General features: G+C 40.8%; 1 protein-coding gene across 1 annotated transcript in view; it reads left to right on the top strand.

The window, feature by feature from the left end:
• Nucleotides 1-1,336: 1,336 nt before the first annotated feature.
• Nucleotides 1,337-20,868, top strand: part of igsf9ba (immunoglobulin superfamily, member 9Ba) — a 75,276-nt gene continuing 55,744 nt past the window's right edge. Inside the window, exon 1 of the mRNA XM_078245943.1 lies at nucleotides 1,337-1,527. Coding sequence (XP_078102069.1) covers nucleotides 1,464-1,527 — 64 coding nt within the window. The 5' untranslated portion in view covers nucleotides 1,337-1,463. The remainder of the gene's footprint in view (nucleotides 1,528-20,868) is intronic.

The raw sequence follows: 20,868 nt of genomic DNA, 5'->3' as shown, positions 1-20,868 counted from the left end.
CAACACTTTATTAAGACACCTAATAATGTTGATTTATTTCATTTGTCACTGTATTTAACATGCCTATGCCTGATGTGATGCTTTCATATGAGAACAGAAGTTGCAATTTAAGGTCTTACTACATAGGTCGTAGTGTAAGGCTAAAGAGCAGTAAGATCAGACTGCCCATCCCAGTCAAAACTGGTTATGAAATAGTGATACAAATGTTCCAGTGTGTTGTGAAAATATTACTCAGCAGGATTTTACTGCAGGGCTAAAGAGGTCTGCAGACAAAATGGAGAATGTCTTTTTAGTCACCTTTTTTTTTTTTTGATTTTGTTTCATTTCAGACAGGAATATGACAGTCTCACAAAAAGGGAGGGGGGAGACAGACAGAGATGCAGAGACAAAACTGTGACAAATGCTGCTGAGAGACCACGATTTGCATGACGAGTCTTCACCGAATTCTTCTCAAACGACAGATCACATATCTTCTAGTAACACACAGCAGCCGGTGTCCGTGTTATTTAGGTGAGATCAGAGCTGATGTCGGGCAGCCAGATGCGCACAGGCGTTATGATCCCTCTGTGCTCATGCATGTAGAAAACAGAGGGAGTGAAAAGGAGGCAGCCTTATCAGTGGTAACCATGTGTGCGCAGTGGGCAGCGTGATGGAGCTGCATCCTCGCGCTCGCGGCCATCGAGGAAAAACCAGGCGAACGGTAATCTGTCGCCACACCCATCACATAAAGCCAGACACGGCGCGGTAGCTGAAAAAAGAGAGAGCGTTTTAATATTGTTAACAGGGACATGACAACAGCCGACGGCTATGGGTGAGCGACAGATGAGTCACACACCTCCACTCGCTTCCCCTCTGTTTCAGTGCACATATACAGTGAACCTGCACCATAAATAGCGGGAGGGTGCCATTATTGATGTGGCAAATAAAAAAAAAAGAAGAAAAGTGCTGCTTGGGTAAATGGATGATGGGCAGTGATTGTGCACGTGGGGCCAGTTTAGAAGAGGTATTTAAAGATGTGGACGCGTCTCTCTGTCAATGCGCATGATACTGCGGTTCCACTACTATGGCACGCTCCAACTCACCTTGAATCGGCGCACGGCCGCTCTCCTGTCATTCGGGTGCGGGGCGTACGGAGAACCAATACACGCCCCAAAGCCTCAATCAACAGCCAATCCAATGACAGAAGAGGCGGACCTGTGGCTGCGTTCTCACACTTGGTTTCACTATGCGCTCGTAAAACGGCTCCGTCTACTACGAACGCGGCGGTGCAGGTGCTCTGTCTCTTCGGGAGAGGATGCGGATGGAAGGACGGGGGAGGGAAGGGATGAAGGGAAACGCCACGAGGAAAGAAAATAGGATATGAAAAGGGGCTTTTGCTAAGAGACCGTGAGGTGCAAGGTCGAATATGAGAGTTCGGTTGAACGGGGCACTTTGCGTGGTAAAAGCTGGTCGGCAATAGTACTATGATTTGGTATGTGGCCACTCTGATAGCAAGTGTATTCAGCACCAGAGGAACGGCCGCTCAAGGTGAGTTGAAGTGCAATATATCTTGTGCCGCACATATGCTTTCTGCTGTCTCCGTGCACGCTTCATTGGTGCTGCTTTTTGCAATCGCATGGGATTTTTTTTTGTACGTTAGGTCATATGAACTGTGGAGCTAATTCATCCTAACAAATGGCTGCATATCACATATGTCACGTGAAAGTTCAGCCCTGGTTAAATCGTATCAGGGCAAACAATAATTGTCTTGAAATGGCCTGGCTCATATATGCATGATATGTGATCCACATGCCAGTGATGTAGGCTACAAAAGGTCCAGAATGATTGACCATGACAAAGATGGGTTAATTGATATGGATGTGTGGATTTAAAGGCCTGTATTGTGATATGCACGAGGCTCATTTGTGTGATAAAACAAAGATGAGCACATTGGAAATAACGTCCCCGCTGCTGAGGAAGGAAATGTGTGCATTGTATCATATCAAGCAGTCCCATTTGAGTTCTCCAGAGAGGGGTGTGACCGTCTAAGCCCTCAAGATGGAAAAGTAACTAAATAATGCATTACGTGTCAGATAGAATGCACTCTTGGATTGATAGAGCCCATTGCTGCATGCATGGGATTCACACGCTGAATTTCACACTGCACATGGATACGGTACGGTCACACAGTGCTGTGTGTGATGCACCAAGTACATACAATGCCCGCCTAGTGCTGATTCAAGTGGCTCATTATACTAATCATTCCTAGAGCAACACACTGCACAATATCCCTTTTGTTCTTATTTTTTCTGAGCACTCTGTATTGACCCATGTACTTACTTAACCTTGCTTTTCCATTCGTGTCCAGATGAGGGAGACATGTGCCAAGCTGTCGCCTGGTAACTGATCCCAATGACCCCCACATACCCAGTCAAAACTGCTCTGCTCACAGGTCTGACTCCTCCTGTGATGACAGCCAGGTTCAAGCCGAGCACAATGTGAAAACTTCCTCTCATAAAACATTTGATTAAGGAGCAGAGAACATCTCGTGGGGTGTGATTGTTTTGAGCAGAAATTCTCCATTTTATGAAGACATACTGTAGATGTGGCTTAATAATATCGACTCAAAGGTGTTGTCTGGTATCGGCACTGCACTCAAGGTGATTTACTTTTGAAAAGGCTTACAGTACAGGCTGCACCAGAGAGTCACAATTCACAACGTAGTCTAACAGTAATTACATATGAGAGCTGGTCTACTTCTTTTATTACTGCGTCCCAGAATTTAGTGTCTGAACCCAGTCTGGTGCGACACTGAAATGCATGTTAACACCAACTGTGACTTATTTTTCATCCCCATTTCATCAACACACCAACCTGTCATCAGAGTTGAAGGCTTTTTGACAATAATTATGCAGCTTTATTGTCATAAATGCTAAGTTATATACTAATTGCAGCATAATCTAATGACAGGCTGCTGTTCGAAGTGTAATGTGTAAAGTACGCTTGAAAAGAAGGCAAAGTTTGTTAAAACAGTCAAATAAAACTTTCACCGCTGTGCCTTTGCATCATTGAGCTTTTTTTTTTTTTTTTTAAAGGAGTAGCTCGATATTTTAGAGAATAGCTTATTTGTTTTCTGCTGGGAGTTAGATGAGAAGATCGATACCACTCTCATGTCAACAAGCTGCTTAGCTTAGCATGAAGACTGGAAACATTGGGAAACAGCTAGCCTGGCTCTCTCTGAATGTACAAAAATCCACCTCACAGCACATCTCTTACTCACTAACAACATGTTTGTTTAATTCATACAAAAACAGGTGTAAAAAGATATTTGTTTGGTTTACGTGCTGGACTATTTCTTAGCTGGCAGCAGTGACTTCCTGGAGTCATGTTGTCACTGTGCAACATATCCTCATACAACTGTTTGTATGATAGCTTACAAAATGTTGCACATATGCAAAAAAATATTTTGTGCGCTATCCTATGAATGTCCAGCAATACGAGCGATCAGTGTGCCTGCACAAGCCCCCGCAGTGCAGAACCTGTTAAGGCAACAAAACTACTTAGGTTTAGGAAAAGATGGTGGTTTTGATTAAACGGGCTAATCTTCTTATACATGGGCCTTGAAAGTCCTGGGTGTTTAGGCCATCCACCCACCCCCACCTCCTCCCTTAGCGGACTTTGTCGCTCTTTATACTACGTCACCTGACTTCCTTCTGGCTCACCATTACGCGGATCATGTACAAATGAAATAGTGTATTTCTTTTCGTATAAGTATGAATAGCAACTGAGAACAGCCATGCAATCAGCAGGACTCAATAAGTCACTCTTCTCGGCCAATAAATTGTAGTTTTTTCACGTTCACGTGTACGGATTAAACAAGCAAAATATAACGCGTTTCTTACTTTTGGACAGAGCCAGGCTAGCTGTTTCCCCCTGTTTCCACTCTTTGTGCTAAGCTAAGCTTACCAGCTGCTGGCTGTAACATTTCTGTACAGATGTGAGAGTGGTATTGATTTTCTCATCTAACTTTCAGTAAGAAAGTGAATAAGCATATTTTCTTAAATTTCTAACTACTCCATTAAGTAATGGTAATTAAATAAGCTGCCATCTTTATACACATGCTAGTGATATGCATGTGTGCTATGTTAGCACCTACCAGTATGATCCCATGCTGTTGGACTGAATGCCATACTAACAAAATGGTGGTCTAAACCTGACCCTAATACTACCAATTAAAAAACTATATTAAAGGAAGTTTGATGGTGTTTTACATTTGAGGTAAGAGCAGTGATAGCATGTTATAATTAGTTTCCACTGCCTTATGCATGAGAGATAGTAGTGGTCAGATTTCAAGGTACCAATGAACATAAATCAAAACAGATGGCCAACAGATAACTTGCTCCAAAACAGTTGAGCTGAGGCCTGGCTCCTTTCTCTGGAATGGTATTGGTGTTAGGAATGAACAAAGGGCCAGTGAGTCTGCAGCAAGACATGTTTTAGTTTCCCTGTAGAGAATTACATTTAAAAAATGCTGACATTTCCTGAAACAACGGATAACAATTTTGTTGGTGTGTTTAATTTGAATGGACTTAGAAGCTGTTGAAAAATATCATGATGTGATATTTCTCTTATGTATATCACACAGCCCTGCTTAAACAGTAAAACTACATACTGACACACAGGATACAAGACCAGCAGGATGTTGCAGGATGCAGCGAGACATTGGAAGAGGCTCTGAATGGTTAGACTAGAAGAGATTATCTGGCAGACTTTACTGGAAGTCAGTTTTCATTTCAACGTGTGAGATTTGTTGGTGGCACAACATGATGTGATGCAGGTTGTGGCGTCATCTAGCAGGCACACTTATCATTGTACAGATTGAAATCTATCAGAGGAGTAACATTTTTCTGTTTCATGTCATTGTAAATGAAATAGATTTGTAGCCGACAAAAAAAAGCTAATTTTAAACGTCAGTTTTGGCTTTGGTTCTCTAATCTGTGATGTGCATTTTACTGCATTAGTCATTGTTTAAAAAAAAAAAAAAGATGAAGAAAATTGCTAGTGAATATCATAGTAGCATACTTACAGCCCTATACTGAGTTGTGTTTGTAGAGAGGCTGTCTGACAAGAAGAGTCCCAGATGCATGGAAATGTTTTCATCTTTAAGGAAACTGGAAGCCTAAATGGGTCAAGTTTAGCTGGGATTATTCGTGGCTGACAGGATGGTGTTGAAAGTGGAAGGTGAAGTCAGCAAACAGAATCCCGACATAAAAAAAGTGTCAAGATTTTAAGAGACAGAGGGCCAGATGTACTAACGCTTTTGCGGCCACTTCAGGCGTATTTGTTTCACGCCTGAAGTGTATGTATTATGTAAAAGTATGGCGAGGTATGTACAAACAGGTCGCACTGAGGTAAAAGCCAGACTGCCTTTCGCGGGAACTGAAAATGGCAAATTGCGCTTTTCCCTGTCATGCATTGAAGGGTCATGGGGAAAGTGGGAGTTTCCAATAAAGAGATGGGAGGGGAAGCGTAAAGTGCGCCTAATTATGTATTCCGCGATATGTACAAAAACCGCCCGTGAAAGTGCACCTCTATTTTGCGGTGGAAATTCTCCGCCTCTTAAAAGCAGGTGGAAACCAGGATGCAGGTTTCCTCGCATATACCTCCAGGTGAAATGGCAGCAGTAATCCGAGCAAGACGTAGACGTAGGCCAAGGAGATTTTTTCAGTTGAGTGAACACGAAATCATTAAGCGTTACAGATTAAGCAGCCATGCAATATTACAGTTACTGGAAGAAATCAAAGATGACATTGAATCTCCGACTCAGCGTTCACATTCCATTCCAGCAGTTGTTAAACTCCTCGCTACATTACAAATATTGGCATCAGGATCATTTCAAACAGTCGTAGCATCAGCAGTGGGAATATCGCAGTCTGCACTCAGCCGTATCATAGCACAAGTACTTAACGCTTTGCTACAGCGCAATTTCCGGTATAGTGGGCGGAGAATGGTGCTGATTACCCGATGAACTGCAGGTTTGGTAAATACGACGTAAGCTGAAGTATCACAGCGTGCGCTTTCTGCGGTTTGGCCATGGCGCTGATAACGCTACGTTCGCAAATGTACGTACATCTGGCCCAGAATGTCATCTGTGTTGACTGTATCCCTCATCCACAAATTTGCCTGATGAAGTAACTGAAGCAGGGGTCAAGCGGGGGTTTTTCATGGGAAAAGTAAGAGATACTCTGAGGTTTACACGATGACTGGCCTTAATTTGAATTTGTGCTACCCCATGTCTACACAGGAGGCAGCAGCAGCAGCAGCAGCAGTCCTCTGTCTAGTGTCTACACAGGATGCGTTCAGGCACAGTATTGAGTGTAGGGTCACTTGCGTTTTGGCAGCGCTTAGAGCTCAACACACAATCACTGTAGTTGCACGCGTTAAACGGAAGAAAATAATGTTGAAGCGTAAAGATGTGTGTAGACGGCTGCATTTCTTTTTTAAATAGAAGGATCATTTTTCGTCTGAAAAGAACGTGGCTGAGGGCTTCACGATATGAGGAAAATATCTAATCTATCTAATAATATTTTTTTGACTGATATTGCGATTGCAATAAGATTCACAATATTGGAGGGAATCATCATTTTTGTATCATTATTCTAATTTTCATTGAAAAAATATATAAAAAGAATGGTTTGACACATTGTTTGCCTTTAACAAACATTGCGCCCCCCCTGCGATTTGGATGTTGCAGTAGTCCACATTGCGATTTCAATAACATTGCTCTTAATTGTGCAGCCCTAGCTAAAACGCAGACACACCTTTGGAGCTTTTTGTTGATTTGCTGCTGGTGTACTCTAGGCAAAAATGCAGATTAGCTACTAGAGGTAACATCATATTTTCCTGTGATTGCTACAGTGTGCAGAGAGTTGTTTGGCCATAGTCAGACAGACAACAGGACTGCATAATAAAAGGCAGTCCCAGGTGCTGCATTTGCCAATCAAATACAGACAGGAACACATTCCTGAAAGATTACTTTGTAACGTAAGACATTTTCAAGGCTTGAAAGACCCTTTCTCATAGTATTATAAATCGCTTTGCAGGGTTTTAGCGTCTGATAAGCCTTCACACTCATGGATCTTATGTCGTCATCTCACTTTTCTAAAGACAGAGCTGTTTACAGTGCAAAAGTGTGGTAAACAGCCTTGTTCCCTGCACCCAATAAGCTCGCCTGAACCTTGTCAATAATCTCTGAATTTCTCACTTCTTATTGTTGGAGGGTGTTGGAAGTGTTGGGCATTTGCAGTGAGCTGTTTATTAGCCTGTGGATTAGCTGTTTAATTAACTATTGGAAGTTGAAAATAAGTTACAACGCAAAAAGTGAATATTGATTATATTAAACAATCCCATTTTTTTTACAAACTTTTAATAGCATACTGATGCAATTCCCAACTTTCTAAAATAATAATTGAGCAAGTTAAATTGAATTGTACATAAAGAAATATAAACCTAATTACAAAAACTTTAACTAGATGTTTACGTACTGTGGGAATCGTTTTTTCACCCAGTTAACCACATTAGTCAGTGATTTACACAGAATAGCTCAGGTTTGAGCAATCAGTCACTGTAAATAGATGGTCAAAGAAGTCTTCTTGTGCCAAGTGCCCATTGGGGAGGCAGCATATGGTCAGGGAGACTCAAGGTTAGTTCAACAAAGTCAACGATGACTTGGCAACCAATCAAGGTGATGCAAGAGGGACACTGATGGCAATGTAGAAGTAATTAAATGTCATTGGCAAGTGTCGGGGAGTAGTATATATGAAGGACTATTTTCAGCCTGAGTTACTGATGGCAGACTGACTTTCCTCTCAGGTCCTGTGCTGGGACTTGGTGTGTTTTAAGCGTTTGTTGAACTGGCTTTTGGCCAGATTGTATTCATCTGTAATTCCCTTCTCGTGAGTCTGCTCCTTGATGTTTCACAGAAGCTCCCTCGTGAACCGTGGCTTGGCACTCTTGTTCTTCTGTCACTGGGTTTTCTTCTGAAACCATGTTTCTTCAAAGACAGAGATCTATAGAAGTAGACAGCATTTGTGAAGGCGTCAAAACTGCCACTCACATATCTTAGGGGCTCCCAGTAGCGCCGATGCAGTTTCTGAAAGCCCTCCTACTGTCTCTGGAGTCCAGCTTCAGATTGTGCTTCAGATAGACTGGGCTGTCTTCACTTTTTGTCTGGATGTTAGAGCTGTCTGGGACATTGTGTGAGGCTACTTTCTGTGAGATGGTTGAGGATATGTTTTGACAGCAGTGATTTAAGTTGTCTAATATCTAAAGTTTTTTAAGTGATATCCGCCTCAGTGCAATTTAGTGTTAGTTTTATGTTGTGACTGCTCTTCTGCATTTGTTCAAAATCATAATGTGAATCGTAAGCCCTGACGGTACTGCAGTATTTACAGTCTGGCTGGTGATATGCACTAAATGATACAGTGCCAAAGGGTTGCAGAGGTTGGGTCAGTTCTATTTAAAAACATCAACGCTGCCAATTAATGCAGGAAAAAATAAAACTTAAAGAATGCTGTTTGTATTCATTTCATTTCTGGCTTTAGGTGGTTATGGATTTGACATGTTGCCATGTTTTTCTTTCTTTTTTTCAGATATTGTAGTGTACTGTAAATTAGATGCCACATTTATAGGCAAACACAGGCAAGTTGTAAACTGCTGAGTGCCAGTAGTACACATCGCCAGTAATGAAGGAAGCATTTAGATCCTTTACTTGCTGATTAAATCCAGCTCTGTGTCATGGCAGTGTGGGGGGTGTGTTTAGATGAACGGTGTTTGTGCATGTCATCTGCCGAGATGCACCAGATGACGCGAAACCACGTGATCTCGGCAGACCTCCACTGCTCCGCTCCTCAGTGCATTGGGGCCACAGAGCAAACCCAAATACCATTTATCTAAACACACTGCCGTGCCCACGCAAAGATTACACAGAGTTGGTTGAAAAAGTATCCCTTTAAGTAAAAGTAGTAATACCACAATGTAAAAATACTCCACTAGGCTACACTAAAAATAAAAGTCCAGCATTGTAAATATTGCAAAAGTATTAGCATCAAAATGTACTTAAAGTATCAAAAGTAAAAGTTCTCATAATGCGAAACGGCGGTGACGTTACTGTTTCAATTGGTCGAGGTGGAGCTAATTTTAACTACTTTATAAACTGTTGAAATTTCATGTATAGAAATTGTCATGTTTTATAAAACGGATTGTAGATGAAGTATTTAATCTGAAAAACACCAGCAATCATAGGCGTCACATAATTGTAAGTAAAGTACAATATTCACCTCTAAACTGTAGTGGAGTGGCAGTATTTTTGCTTTGACCCTAGTCTCGCATTGCCAGACCTTCCTTCACAGCGCTGCAAAGGAGGGTCTGGCTAGTCCACACAGCATCCCGGGATGGGAGAAAAAAGTACTCTGGTTTATTGGCATTTCTTTAAACCAATTACATTCGTCATGGGCGGTGCTAACCCTCGCACGGAGCCCCTTGTGCCGCTGAAAATAGCCTCGGGAAGGAACTTGTTTTGGTGTACGTTCAAAGGTTGTTTTAGTCGTGCAACGGAAAACTCAGATTGGACAGATAGATCTAGCTAGCTGTCTGGATTTACCCTGCAGAGATCTGAGGAGCAGTTAACCATAGTCCTCATGAATCCACCGCAGTTTAAAATTCCAACACAAAGAAAGTGTAAGGTAACGGGCATCTGGCCGAAAAGAGTGACATCCGGCGGAGCAATTACGGAAGTGGAAGGTCGTGGATATAGACTACTTTGACTCTGGCTCTACATTAAAGGAATAGTTCAGCATTGTTGTAAATATACGCTTACTAGCTGTCTTGTCGAGAGTTAGATGAGAAAATCTGCGCCGATATCATGTCTGTACTGTACGCTGAATATGTATCTTAGCTTACTGAAAGTAACAAAGGATATTTTCATTTTATCAGCATAGTCATGTTATCACCTATCCAGTTGTTTTAACCATAAGTATGTGTAGTAAACATATTTGCTTGACTGATGCTTTAACATGCCTGCCAAGCTGTTCTGAAATGATGTCCTCCTGATTTGGTCCAACTTGTTCGTCATTTTCCAACATACACACGGCACAACTTCATCTCTCTTATTCCTATTTTTCACTGCTGTACTTTCTTGCTCACAATCATAAGAGTAAAGCTTAGTAATGAGCTTAGGAAAGGGCCTGTGCTCAAGCTGTGGATGGCAGACTCTCAGTACTGGGCATGTGCCAGCTCTTTCTGGTGGTGCCCCCTCCCCTTCTCCTCCTCCCTCTGCCAGCCCAGTCCCAGCGGAGCCTCCTTGCGAACAAAGCCTGGAGCATTCTGGGAAAGCCAGTTTTTTTCAAATCATGTGGTTCTGGTTGGATGGACTGCTTTCCAAGCCGCTACATCATCATCTGTCTGAAAGAATGCTGCTTATGAGAATATAAGTACAATATGACATTGTGTCGATGTTACACTTACTACAGGTCCAGTTATATCATCTGTACAGTAAAGTCTATCTGTCTTATTATGCAGCTGAAATAAATATGTATTGATCTGCGATTAATCAGGCAGTCAACCGATAAATTAACTTAATGACTAGAGAGGGAATTCCAATGATTTAAACTGAGAGAAAATTAAAACAATAGTCAATGATTCAGCATAATGTAATTCAGGTGATGTAGTGCAGTTTACTGAGGTCATGATACCGACTATGAAGTTTTCTTTTAAAGTTTAGTACACTACAGTTCTTTTGCATTCATGGCATGTCTGGGACAGACAGATGTTTACTTGTATTTTAATATTTTTCCCCCACTGAATGAATGAAAGTCTGGTTGGTATAAGTAACTCAACTTATCTCACATAATTACACCTTTATGCTGTTACTAATTCAACATTTGTACTAGGTGACATACTGGTAGAAAAAAGGTCCAACATTTCACCCTTCCAGTTTTAAAAATCTGCAAAATATTGTAAATAAAATTATAATTTCTCTTCCAATTGTCCCTTCCAATTTGGTACAAATTCTCCACATCATATACCCATTCCACAGAGTGTATTCCTACCTAGTAAGGGAAGATAAACTAATTGTTTTATCTTGCACTTCCATAAACCACTGTGTTGTGTCGTACAGCAATTGTGGGACGCATAAAATGAAAAATGACAGCGGGACCGTTTGTTTGAATGATTCAAATGATCTATATTTCCATTTCCTGATGTGTGTCTTGTCTGCAAATAATGACTGTTGTATCTTAGAAGCAAAGGTGGTAGTGTAATGTTGTAATACTGCCATAAAAAGTCTTCAGGTTGAGGTTGAGTGGATGGTTTGTTCGTACAAACTGCAGTTCACGTGCATTACGTGCACATTAGTTTATTTTAAACATAAACGTGATCTTTTCCAAACCGTAACCAAGTAGTTTTAGTTTCCTAAACTCAAAGTGGCCATATTATGCTCATTTCAGGTTCACAATTGTATTTTGAGGTTGTACCAGAATAGGTTTACATGGTTTAATTCTCAAAAAACACCATATTTTTGTTGTACTGCACATTGCTGCAGCTCCTCTTTTCACCCTGTGTGTTCAGGTCTCTGTTTTAGCTACAGAGTGAGACCTCTGACTGCTGTAACATCTTTATTGGCAGTCGCACATGCACAGTAGCTAGGTAAGATCACATCATCTAGCTAGCTGTTTGTGTCTTCCACCTCAGTAGTACAAGGCAGGATTAGCCGGGAGACTTCTTCTAAACGAGGCACGCTTCCAACTTTGCGTGGAATACCTGCAGAATAGGGACATGTAAGTAGTTATTTTGTAGATTATGGTGAACTAGTGTGTGTTATAGCAGTGTTTTGCCATTCAGAATGAGCTAGAATGCTAGCGCTAGCATGCTACGGTTAGCCACCTCGTTTCGGCTAGTTACGTAGAAAGCCGTGCCGATTTTGAACAGCTCACCCGGAGACTGAAGGCAGGTTACATTCAGAAACCCGTATCTCACTCAAAACAGCATGGATGTTTTTTTTTTTTTTACAAGTTTGTATGCGTGTGGAAGCACCAGAGACACATAATAACACCCCAAATCCCAGAAAAAGTGATTTTTTTCATAATATGGGCACTTTAAACAAACCTTGATTATGATTATGACATATGTTGTTGTTTAGTAATGAGGACTAGTTGTTCATGTAAGGAGGAACTGTAAAAAGCATTTCAATCGTAATGAAATAATGACGTATGTAATGTATGTAACATTACATACGTCATTATTTCATGTAAAGTATGTAATGTAATAATGTAGCAGCGTCTAATTCTCCTTTTATTGATTACCAAATGGGAAATATTATTTGTTTGAGGATTATTTAGATTTTTATCATTAGTCACATTATTTCTAGAAGTTTTTTTTTTTTTCAAAAATGTTGCTTAGAAGTAGCAAAACATTGCCCGAAAGACAAAAAGGAAGTGATGCTAACAGTGCTAATGAGTTAAGATAAAATGTCCTAATTATGAAATAAACCAGATAAAAATACACTTTTTTAATCTAATTTATCAGTAGTGCCATCCAGAAATGCCTTATGTTGCAAAAAAAATACATATATTGCAGTATTCACAATGTTCATGCTAGTTTTGTCTTTCTTTAAATACCATTACGCTTGCTAGACGGATTCCATCTACAATCAAGTAAACATTTAAAAGGAATGATTCACTCCTGGATATGTCATGTATTTCCTCTATTTTGGAGGAAACGCATACATCCATCTGCCCAAGAAGCACTTATTTCTAGAGTTAAGTGTTGAATCCACACAGAGCACAGTTATGTGGCTCTAAACTGCAGCTCAAGTGTTTGTGTGAGAGTCACAGAAAGAGGAAGTGAGCGCGAGAGAAGGTGGGGGGGTGAGCGAATGAGAATTATTTGGAAGTGGATACGTTGATCGGAAGATATGTGGAGCTGTGGATGTCTGAGCAGCTCACATACAATATAGGAAGTCAGTGTCGCTTTCAATCTTTCACTCACACTGTTACATATGATTTATTGATGCTGAATAAACTCATAACCAGCTGTAATTAGATACAAAAGCACTAATAAGCGCTGCTAGCAGCCTCTTTGTGTAATTAATTTGAAACACCTTTATAACTCATTTAAAAATGACTGAATCATGACTGGACCGAGGAGTTTTTGTGACTTACAGCTGCTGCCAACGACGCCCCATAATGTGCACCTCTGGCAGTGCAGTGCCCAGCAATGTTGGTTCGACCTTTGTGTCTTTGGCAAGCCAAGCCCATTTTACACATCTCTCCTCGCTATGTGTTCGAGCAGGTGTCAGCACATCCATTGCATCCCTGACTGAGCATTGCTTGTCTGAAAGGGGGGGGACTTTGCCATTAAAGAGAGCTAAATAATGAAGAGACCAAATCCATCTTGGATTGTCCCCGTATAAAAGTAAAAGTAGAGACACTGAGGTCTTGTCTGCTAAAAAACAACCTTGTGGACTGGAAAATCCCCTTTGGTCTACAGAGTGTGAAGTAAAATGTGTCAAAAATAAATTTCATTTTAAATGGAAGTCAATAGTTAGTTTGGAGACTGTGTTTTCTGCTAGATTTGTACTGTATGTACGGTGGTATAAGTACTCAGATCCTTATTCCTTTAAAAAATAACAATACTACAGTGTAGAAGTACTCTGTTATGCATTTAAAATTTTACTTAAGTAAAAGTACAAAAGTAGTAGGATCAAATATATATTCAAAGTACTCAAAGTAAAAGTACTCATTATGCACAATGTCCCATTTCAGAAAAAAAAATATAATTATTGGATCATAATTAGGGATGCATTATTTTATTCCACTTGTGTATGTTATCACTTTAATGTTGCAGCTGGTAAAGGTGGAACTAATCTTAATTACTTTATACTGTATACAGCTGGGTAGCTTGTGAATTTTCCCCAGAGGATCAATTAAGTCTTATCTTAACCTGTAGTTATAAATCATAACTTATGTGTTGATTACATTTTGTATTAATCTGTAAAGTAACTGAAGTTAGCAAATAAATGTAGTGTAGTAAAAAGTACAACATTTCCCTCTGAATTTTTAGTAGAGTTGAAGTATAAAGTAACATTGGAAATAGTCAAGTAAAGTCCAAGTACCTCAAAATTGGACTTAGTACTTGAGTAAGTGTACTAAGTAAATGTCCACCACTGTATGTAAGAAGGAGAGGGAACTGGGGAGAAAAGTGGTGATGGCATGGACCTGAACATGATGTTCAGTCTGAAAAGCTGGACAACCAGTAAACACAAATCCTCTTGCTGGAGTCAAATTTGTGATGTTCACCAGCAACCAAAATAACCGTGAGGAAGTTAATAAAAGCAGAATGTGAGAGAAAAGATCTTTCAAAGCTACATGATATGAGTGCAACAATAACACCTTCTATAATCCCACAGAGTGTGTTTTAGGAGTCTGGATTTCCCAAGGGCAACATGACATTGTGACTTCGCGTAAACATACACTTTCTTAAGCCAAGTGGCGTGTTATCTGTATGCGTTTTGAGCTATCCGTGTGTATGTCTACGCTGTATACAGCGGACGTAAACATACACGCAACTTGGCGTGTTATCGTGAGAAAGCAGCGGTTGAGTTTAGGAAACGTGACGGGTTTAGGAAAAGTATAACCGGTTGGGTTTAAGAAAAGAAGAAAGCGACGGTTGAGTTTAGGAAACGTGACACGCGGGACACAATCCCCGGTAATGTAAGTCAATGGAGGCCAAACGGCATTGATAAACACGCTAAAAAGCGAGTATGCATCTTGATAACACACCAAAATGGCATACGAATTGGCATGTCATACATACGCCACTTCATGAGATCAGTCTGCCAAGGGTCTGGGTGCAGGTCCAGAGCACATCAGCTATAATTGTGTGACTAGCAGGCCAAACCCAGCTGACCTCTGCCTGAGCCTAAGGCCGCGTTCAGACAGCCTGCATCGGCTGTCCGACAGTCCAAGAAAAAAGGAAGTAATCCATTCATTTTGAATGGTGGTAGTGCCTTTAAGCTGCGGCGGGGTTTGCCGCGGGGGGGGGCACGCAAAAAAAACGCAGCGGGCCTGCGGCGAAATGTTAAGAACCGACTCAACTATTGGAGAAACGCTAACCCACGTCACGCTGCGGTGGCCAATCATGTAACCGTAAATTGGACTCAAGCGAAAAGCAAGCACTGAACTGCCCAGGAGCTGGATGTTTCCTGCAACAACAAAGCACTCATTATGTCTCGCTCGTCTCTTTCCTTTCTCTCTCTCCTGTGAAATAAGCTGTCTTCAAGTGTGGTCGGAAACATCGACATCTAGAAAAGATCTGACGGAAAACAGTAATTGTGACATATAAAGTGTACTTGTGCTTTGTTGGGGAGTTTAAGAACACAACAGGACGTCACACAAATGGGCTGTTTCATTGACACTCCCCGCCCCCCCGCCGCATAACCCTGCGAGAAATCGCCGGATTGTCTTTTTTTGGTCTGAATGCATTGTTAGTAGCCCCGCGGTGCCATGGATGCTGCCCTGAGGTGGGTTTTTTTTAATCTATTTTTAGTTCATTTTTTCCTCTTTTTCAGTTATAAATACACACACACACACACACACACACACACACACACACACACACACACACTCACTCATACACATGTGCCCTGAACGACCACTACTATTATTTTATTGAATTTCTTTTTTCTGTTGAAATGTCATGAAGCTAAAAAATACAAAATATAATCACAAATTGGGATGTGTTATTATGGATAAAGATAAGACTTTATTGATCTCTTGGTGAAATTCACAAGCTACACGGCAGAATACCTCACCTAACAGCTGCAGCATTAAAGCTACAGTAACTTTAATGAAAAATAACTTAAAAATAACATAATTGCTTAAGCTGTCAATATCTCCTGTAAGTACTACGTGAATAAGATCATCTGCGGAAGAAGCATTCCCCTGCCTCCTCCTGTTGCTCCCAATGGCAAACGGAAAACAACCAATCAGAGCTGAGGAGTCTCTAACACAGTGTCAATGACTGCTTGTAAACGGCAGTCAAACTGCAAAACTAGGCAGTGCTGATCAAATAGGAATCACAATTATTTTACTGCATTGCCAATTTCTCACCTAACATTTTTTCAGAAACACATTTTAGTGTACTGTTTAGATGTAAAATGAGAGTTTCCTCCTGCTGGTCGGCCAGTGGGCGGTTTTTGGTCTTGGCTCGACTTGGTCACAAATGTCTCATTTCGTCTGTACAAACGATTAAATTCAATAATATTGTACATTTAAAGGTATGGAGTACCGATATCCTGCCCAACTGTGGTATTGCTATTTTTTTTACGAAAGTACAATATCTGAGTACTTCTTCCACACCGGTGATGATCCTGTAGAATATGATGCATTGCTGTAAATTAAACTTCCCAACAGTATGTAAAGTAGTTAAAAATTAGCACAACCATAAAGAACTACAGGACATAGTATAATTCAATGCATAAAAGCGGTATGGCAGCAGTAATATTAATCCAGTAACATCATATTTAATAGTAAAACACTGACAGGGACCAGTTTCCTGCATAATGAGTACTTTTACTTTGGATACTTTAAGTACATTTTGAATGGTTTGAATGCAGAACGTTTACTTGTAGTGGAGTATTTTAACTGTGTGGCATTGATACTTTTACTTAAGTAAAGGATCTGAATACCTATTCCACCCAGTTGCAGTTCTGGAAGTGTTACATACCACCAACCCTCCATAGGCTTTATTATTGCGCATGAATAATATCCCCCCCCCAGAACCGCCACTGCAAACAGACATATCACCAACCACACCATCTCACACACACACGCACGCGCACGCACGCACGCACACACGCACACTCAGGCCATTCTTTGATGTGACCTTCAGCATATGCAGGCTGGCATTCAATTACCGCCATGTCAGTGGCCCATCCAGCCCAGTGGCTGCACGTCCTTGAGAGTCTCTCTCCAGCCTCTGTCCAGTCTATATATTCCATTACATGCTCCACATTGGGAGCTCTGTCTGTTATAAAGCAGCGCTCACATCCTCAACCCTGTGAAGGCACACACACACACACACACACACACACACACACACACACACACACACACACACACACACAGCTTGATGTATCCTTTACAAAATCTCTAACTGCAGTGAGCAATGGTTTTCCTCGCTTGTTCGCTGAATCAAATTTGAGCCTGAGGTTAATATTAGATTTTAGTTTTTTCTGGGTGAAATATTGTGCTAGTGTAACAAAACAACATCAAAAAAACACCGTGGACCAGAAAATCCAAGCACTGCTCATCAAAAATTTGTCTCAGTTTTTTATATTTTCCCACAATATTGTTCAGTGTGTTATTGGACAGCATTACTGTCAAAACATTTCACTCTGCTCTGCCTGATTATTGCCCAAAATTGCCTTGAGAGTCCGTTTACTGTACGAATCTGTGCTCATAACTGAAAGTACAGTGTGGTGCGAGAGCCATTTTCAGCCACTGCCACTTGAAAAACGCTCCAGTTAAAATCTCTTGCAGATTTAACCCCGCGTGCCCCTTCGCTGTTCTGCTGCGATGATTCATGTACTGGTCTGCACAGCTGTTGATTGACCTCGAACAGATGTCTCTTATTGGTTTATGATGTTGTTACATCACATTGTGTGTATCAGTAAACATTTGTCTTTGGCTGCTTCTCTTAGCTCTTAATGTCCTTGACACATATGTGTTATTTATCTCATAAGGCAACCTCGTGGATAAGTGCTCTATAAATAAAGATTATTATGATTATTGACTTTGTGACAAAGCTACAAGTTACAAAAAGCAATGCTCTCAGAGCTCTAGAGCTGAAACGATTGGTGGATTAATCGATTAAACGATCAACAGAATAATAATCGATTGATTAATTACTTTAATTCATTTTTCAAGCAAAACCACCATATACTCTTAATAATTCCATTTTATCTCAGTGTTTCCCAACCTGGGGGTCCAGACACAAATTAAATCTAACTAATGCACTGATTTTGAAATGAAACAGTATCTTGTGGATTAACAGAATTGTGATAGAAACAAGACTGTATCAATCTTTTATTAGAACTAGAATTCACAAAGGCAAATCCACTTTGCATGTTTTGTGACTTTTACTTTTGACTGGATTAATAGAGATTATCTTCAAATTTATGGAAGCAGGAGTGGATAGTAGATTTTATAAAGCAATCCGCACCGTGTATAGTTGCCCAGTTGCTTGTGTGGAGATCAATGATATGTTTACTGACTGGTGGGATAAAACAAGGGGGTATCTTCTCTCCTACTACTCTTTTTGCAATATTTGTAAATGATTTAGCACTAAAGATTAAGGAAGCTAATTCATGCATATGCTTGGATGATACGCAGATGATATAACTTTACTGGTTGAGTCTGAGTCTGACCTACAGAATATATTAAATGTGGTTAGTTTGTGGTGTCAAAGCAAAACACATATAATGCATTTCAGAAAGAAAGGTATTTGGCTCTGTCACTTAAGATCATTTTAGTGCATAGTATACTGTATAAATACTTATATTATCGATAGATACTAATTATCGGCCGTCGGACAGTCTGGCGAGGTCAGTGACTCGAGTCTGTTCGGTGTGTTCCGTGGCGTCGTCCGTTAGAGGAGCTGACATGCTCAGTCGGAGACAGGCAGTCGGGACTCAACCGGAAATGGCAAGTGGGATGAGCGTGACTAAGCCTCTCAAAATCTGACGTAAATCTTTTAAACTGACCTTTGTCGATCTGAAATGAAGATGGATTCAGCAACTGCGCGGCCTATTTCTCGCTTAAAATGTTTTCAGAAACACGTTTCAGTGAACTATTTTAGTACAATATGAGATCGTATTCTGAACAAGCCGCCATGACAGTCTAGCTTTGAATTTCTGGAGAAAACAAACCCACGTGACGCGTTTGTTCAATCAGCTGCCGGTTTTAATTTTTTGGGCGACAATACAGATTAGCGCTGTTATGGAGACGTATTACGTCTTGTCGCTTTGGTGTGTTCCGAGGCACTTTTTTGACCAACTCTGGGAGACTGATCAGTACAACTGCCTTTTCTGCCGACGGTCGGCCATCTGGTTGGTGTGTAACTGCCTTTAGACATATGAGGTAGGAATTGGGTCCCTCAGTACAACGGTAATGTGAAATAATCTGTCTCATCAAAATAGCAGAGGATAGAATAAATAAGAAGGTGTTTAAGTGAAGTAAATCTCCCATTTCAAAAGAGGTTTACTCAACATGTAAGGGAGGGGGATATGTTGTATGTCTAAATGAATGCTTTGTGTTTGTAGTGTTAGCTTTTTCAAGTTTGAAGAAAAATTGTTTGAAAATATCTTGTCAAAACCAAAATTAAGGACATACACACATCACAGAAAAAGTTTGGCCCTGAATCTGTAATGTTATAACTTGTTTAACTAGATGCCAACGATCTTTACAATAGTTGCACTGTTGTGGGCTGGTATTCTTCCTCAGACCATTAACGTTGGTTGATTGAAAAATACACAGGAGGAGAAGTGATTGTGTGAGCTGTGTGGTTTGGGTGAAGTGGAAAGTGAGTCCTATATTTTTTTTTGTAGTGTACAAATTATGATGATTTAAGAGAGTTAATTTTCCATGAAATGGCTGGATCAAACCCTGAAATATTCTGGTGCACCGATGAGCAATAATAGGAATGGCTGTTTAATTTGAATGTGTTTAAGTTTGTCTCAAAAGCCTGGAATAGAGGGCAAGGTGGATTATTTAATTAGTATTTATTCTGATTTCTACATAGTATATGTTTGGTCTGAATAAAAATTACTATAAAAGTTGCGATGTCTTTTGTATTTTTGTTGCAATGAAGTTGAAACATGTTTTGGAGAGAATAAAATTACTCTGGGCTGAGTTTTCCTAGTAAAGGCTCAGGATGCTGCAACTGTTATAATATGAAAATGGCTGGTGGATTTAAGACAAGAAATAATATTGAACGAATCAAATTTGAACATATCTGTCAGTGGCTTGTTGATCTTTACATTGTTAGTTAATTTCCTATCCTGGCCTGGGCCACACATTCATACGGTTTGATGAAGTAAGGTTACTTATTGGACTTTAACTTGCACTTTATGTGCTATGCTTGTTATTGCACTTACAATAACACGCATAGCTGTCCTCAATTTAGGTCATCCTGTAGCCTACGTCTCATCTCCGGTTTTTCCTGCATCCACCATGTGTTTGTGTGTGTTTGTGTGTGTGCGCCCGTCAGTCGTGGGGGGAACTGAGCAGCAGCCCCGCCTGCTGCAGAGAGCCGACAGGATTGAAACTTTCAGCGACTTTAGAGTGAAAAAATGTTACAGCGTACATTAATGTTAAAATGTATACAGGTTGGCAGGACAGTCTGAAATGTTTTGCACGGTCTTTCGCTGTACGTATTCTTGGTAAATGTGAGATGTTCGAGTCACACACGTCTCGTCTTCATAGCAGAAACAAGGAAATGAATTTGGCGACGTCCGTGTGTTACGTAAACCCGTTCTCACTCCCGCTTGGTCAGTGGCTCTCAAGCTTGTTTTATGGTTCTGCTGAGGCTCCACACAGCGCTTTCGCCGTAGCCTACGTAAGTGGCCTGATGTTTACTGCTGGTGTGTGCGTCGAGCCGGCATGTGTGTGTGTGGGGAGTGTGTTAGAGCGCGGAGAAGTGAGAGGGCGACGGCGATTAGCTTCGGAGCGAGTACTGCGTGGGTACGCCGTTGATTCTACGCAGAAGCATAAAAAGGCCTTCAGAGACATATGCTGATACAAAGTCTGGCACGTGGGACTGCTGGGATTGGTC

Source organism: Sander vitreus, chromosome 3, assembly GCF_031162955.1.
Source record: "Sander vitreus isolate 19-12246 chromosome 3, sanVit1, whole genome shotgun sequence".
Classification (NCBI taxonomy): Eukaryota; Metazoa; Chordata; class Actinopteri; order Perciformes; family Percidae; genus Sander; species Sander vitreus.
This window is presented reverse-complemented; position numbering and strand designations above follow the sequence as displayed.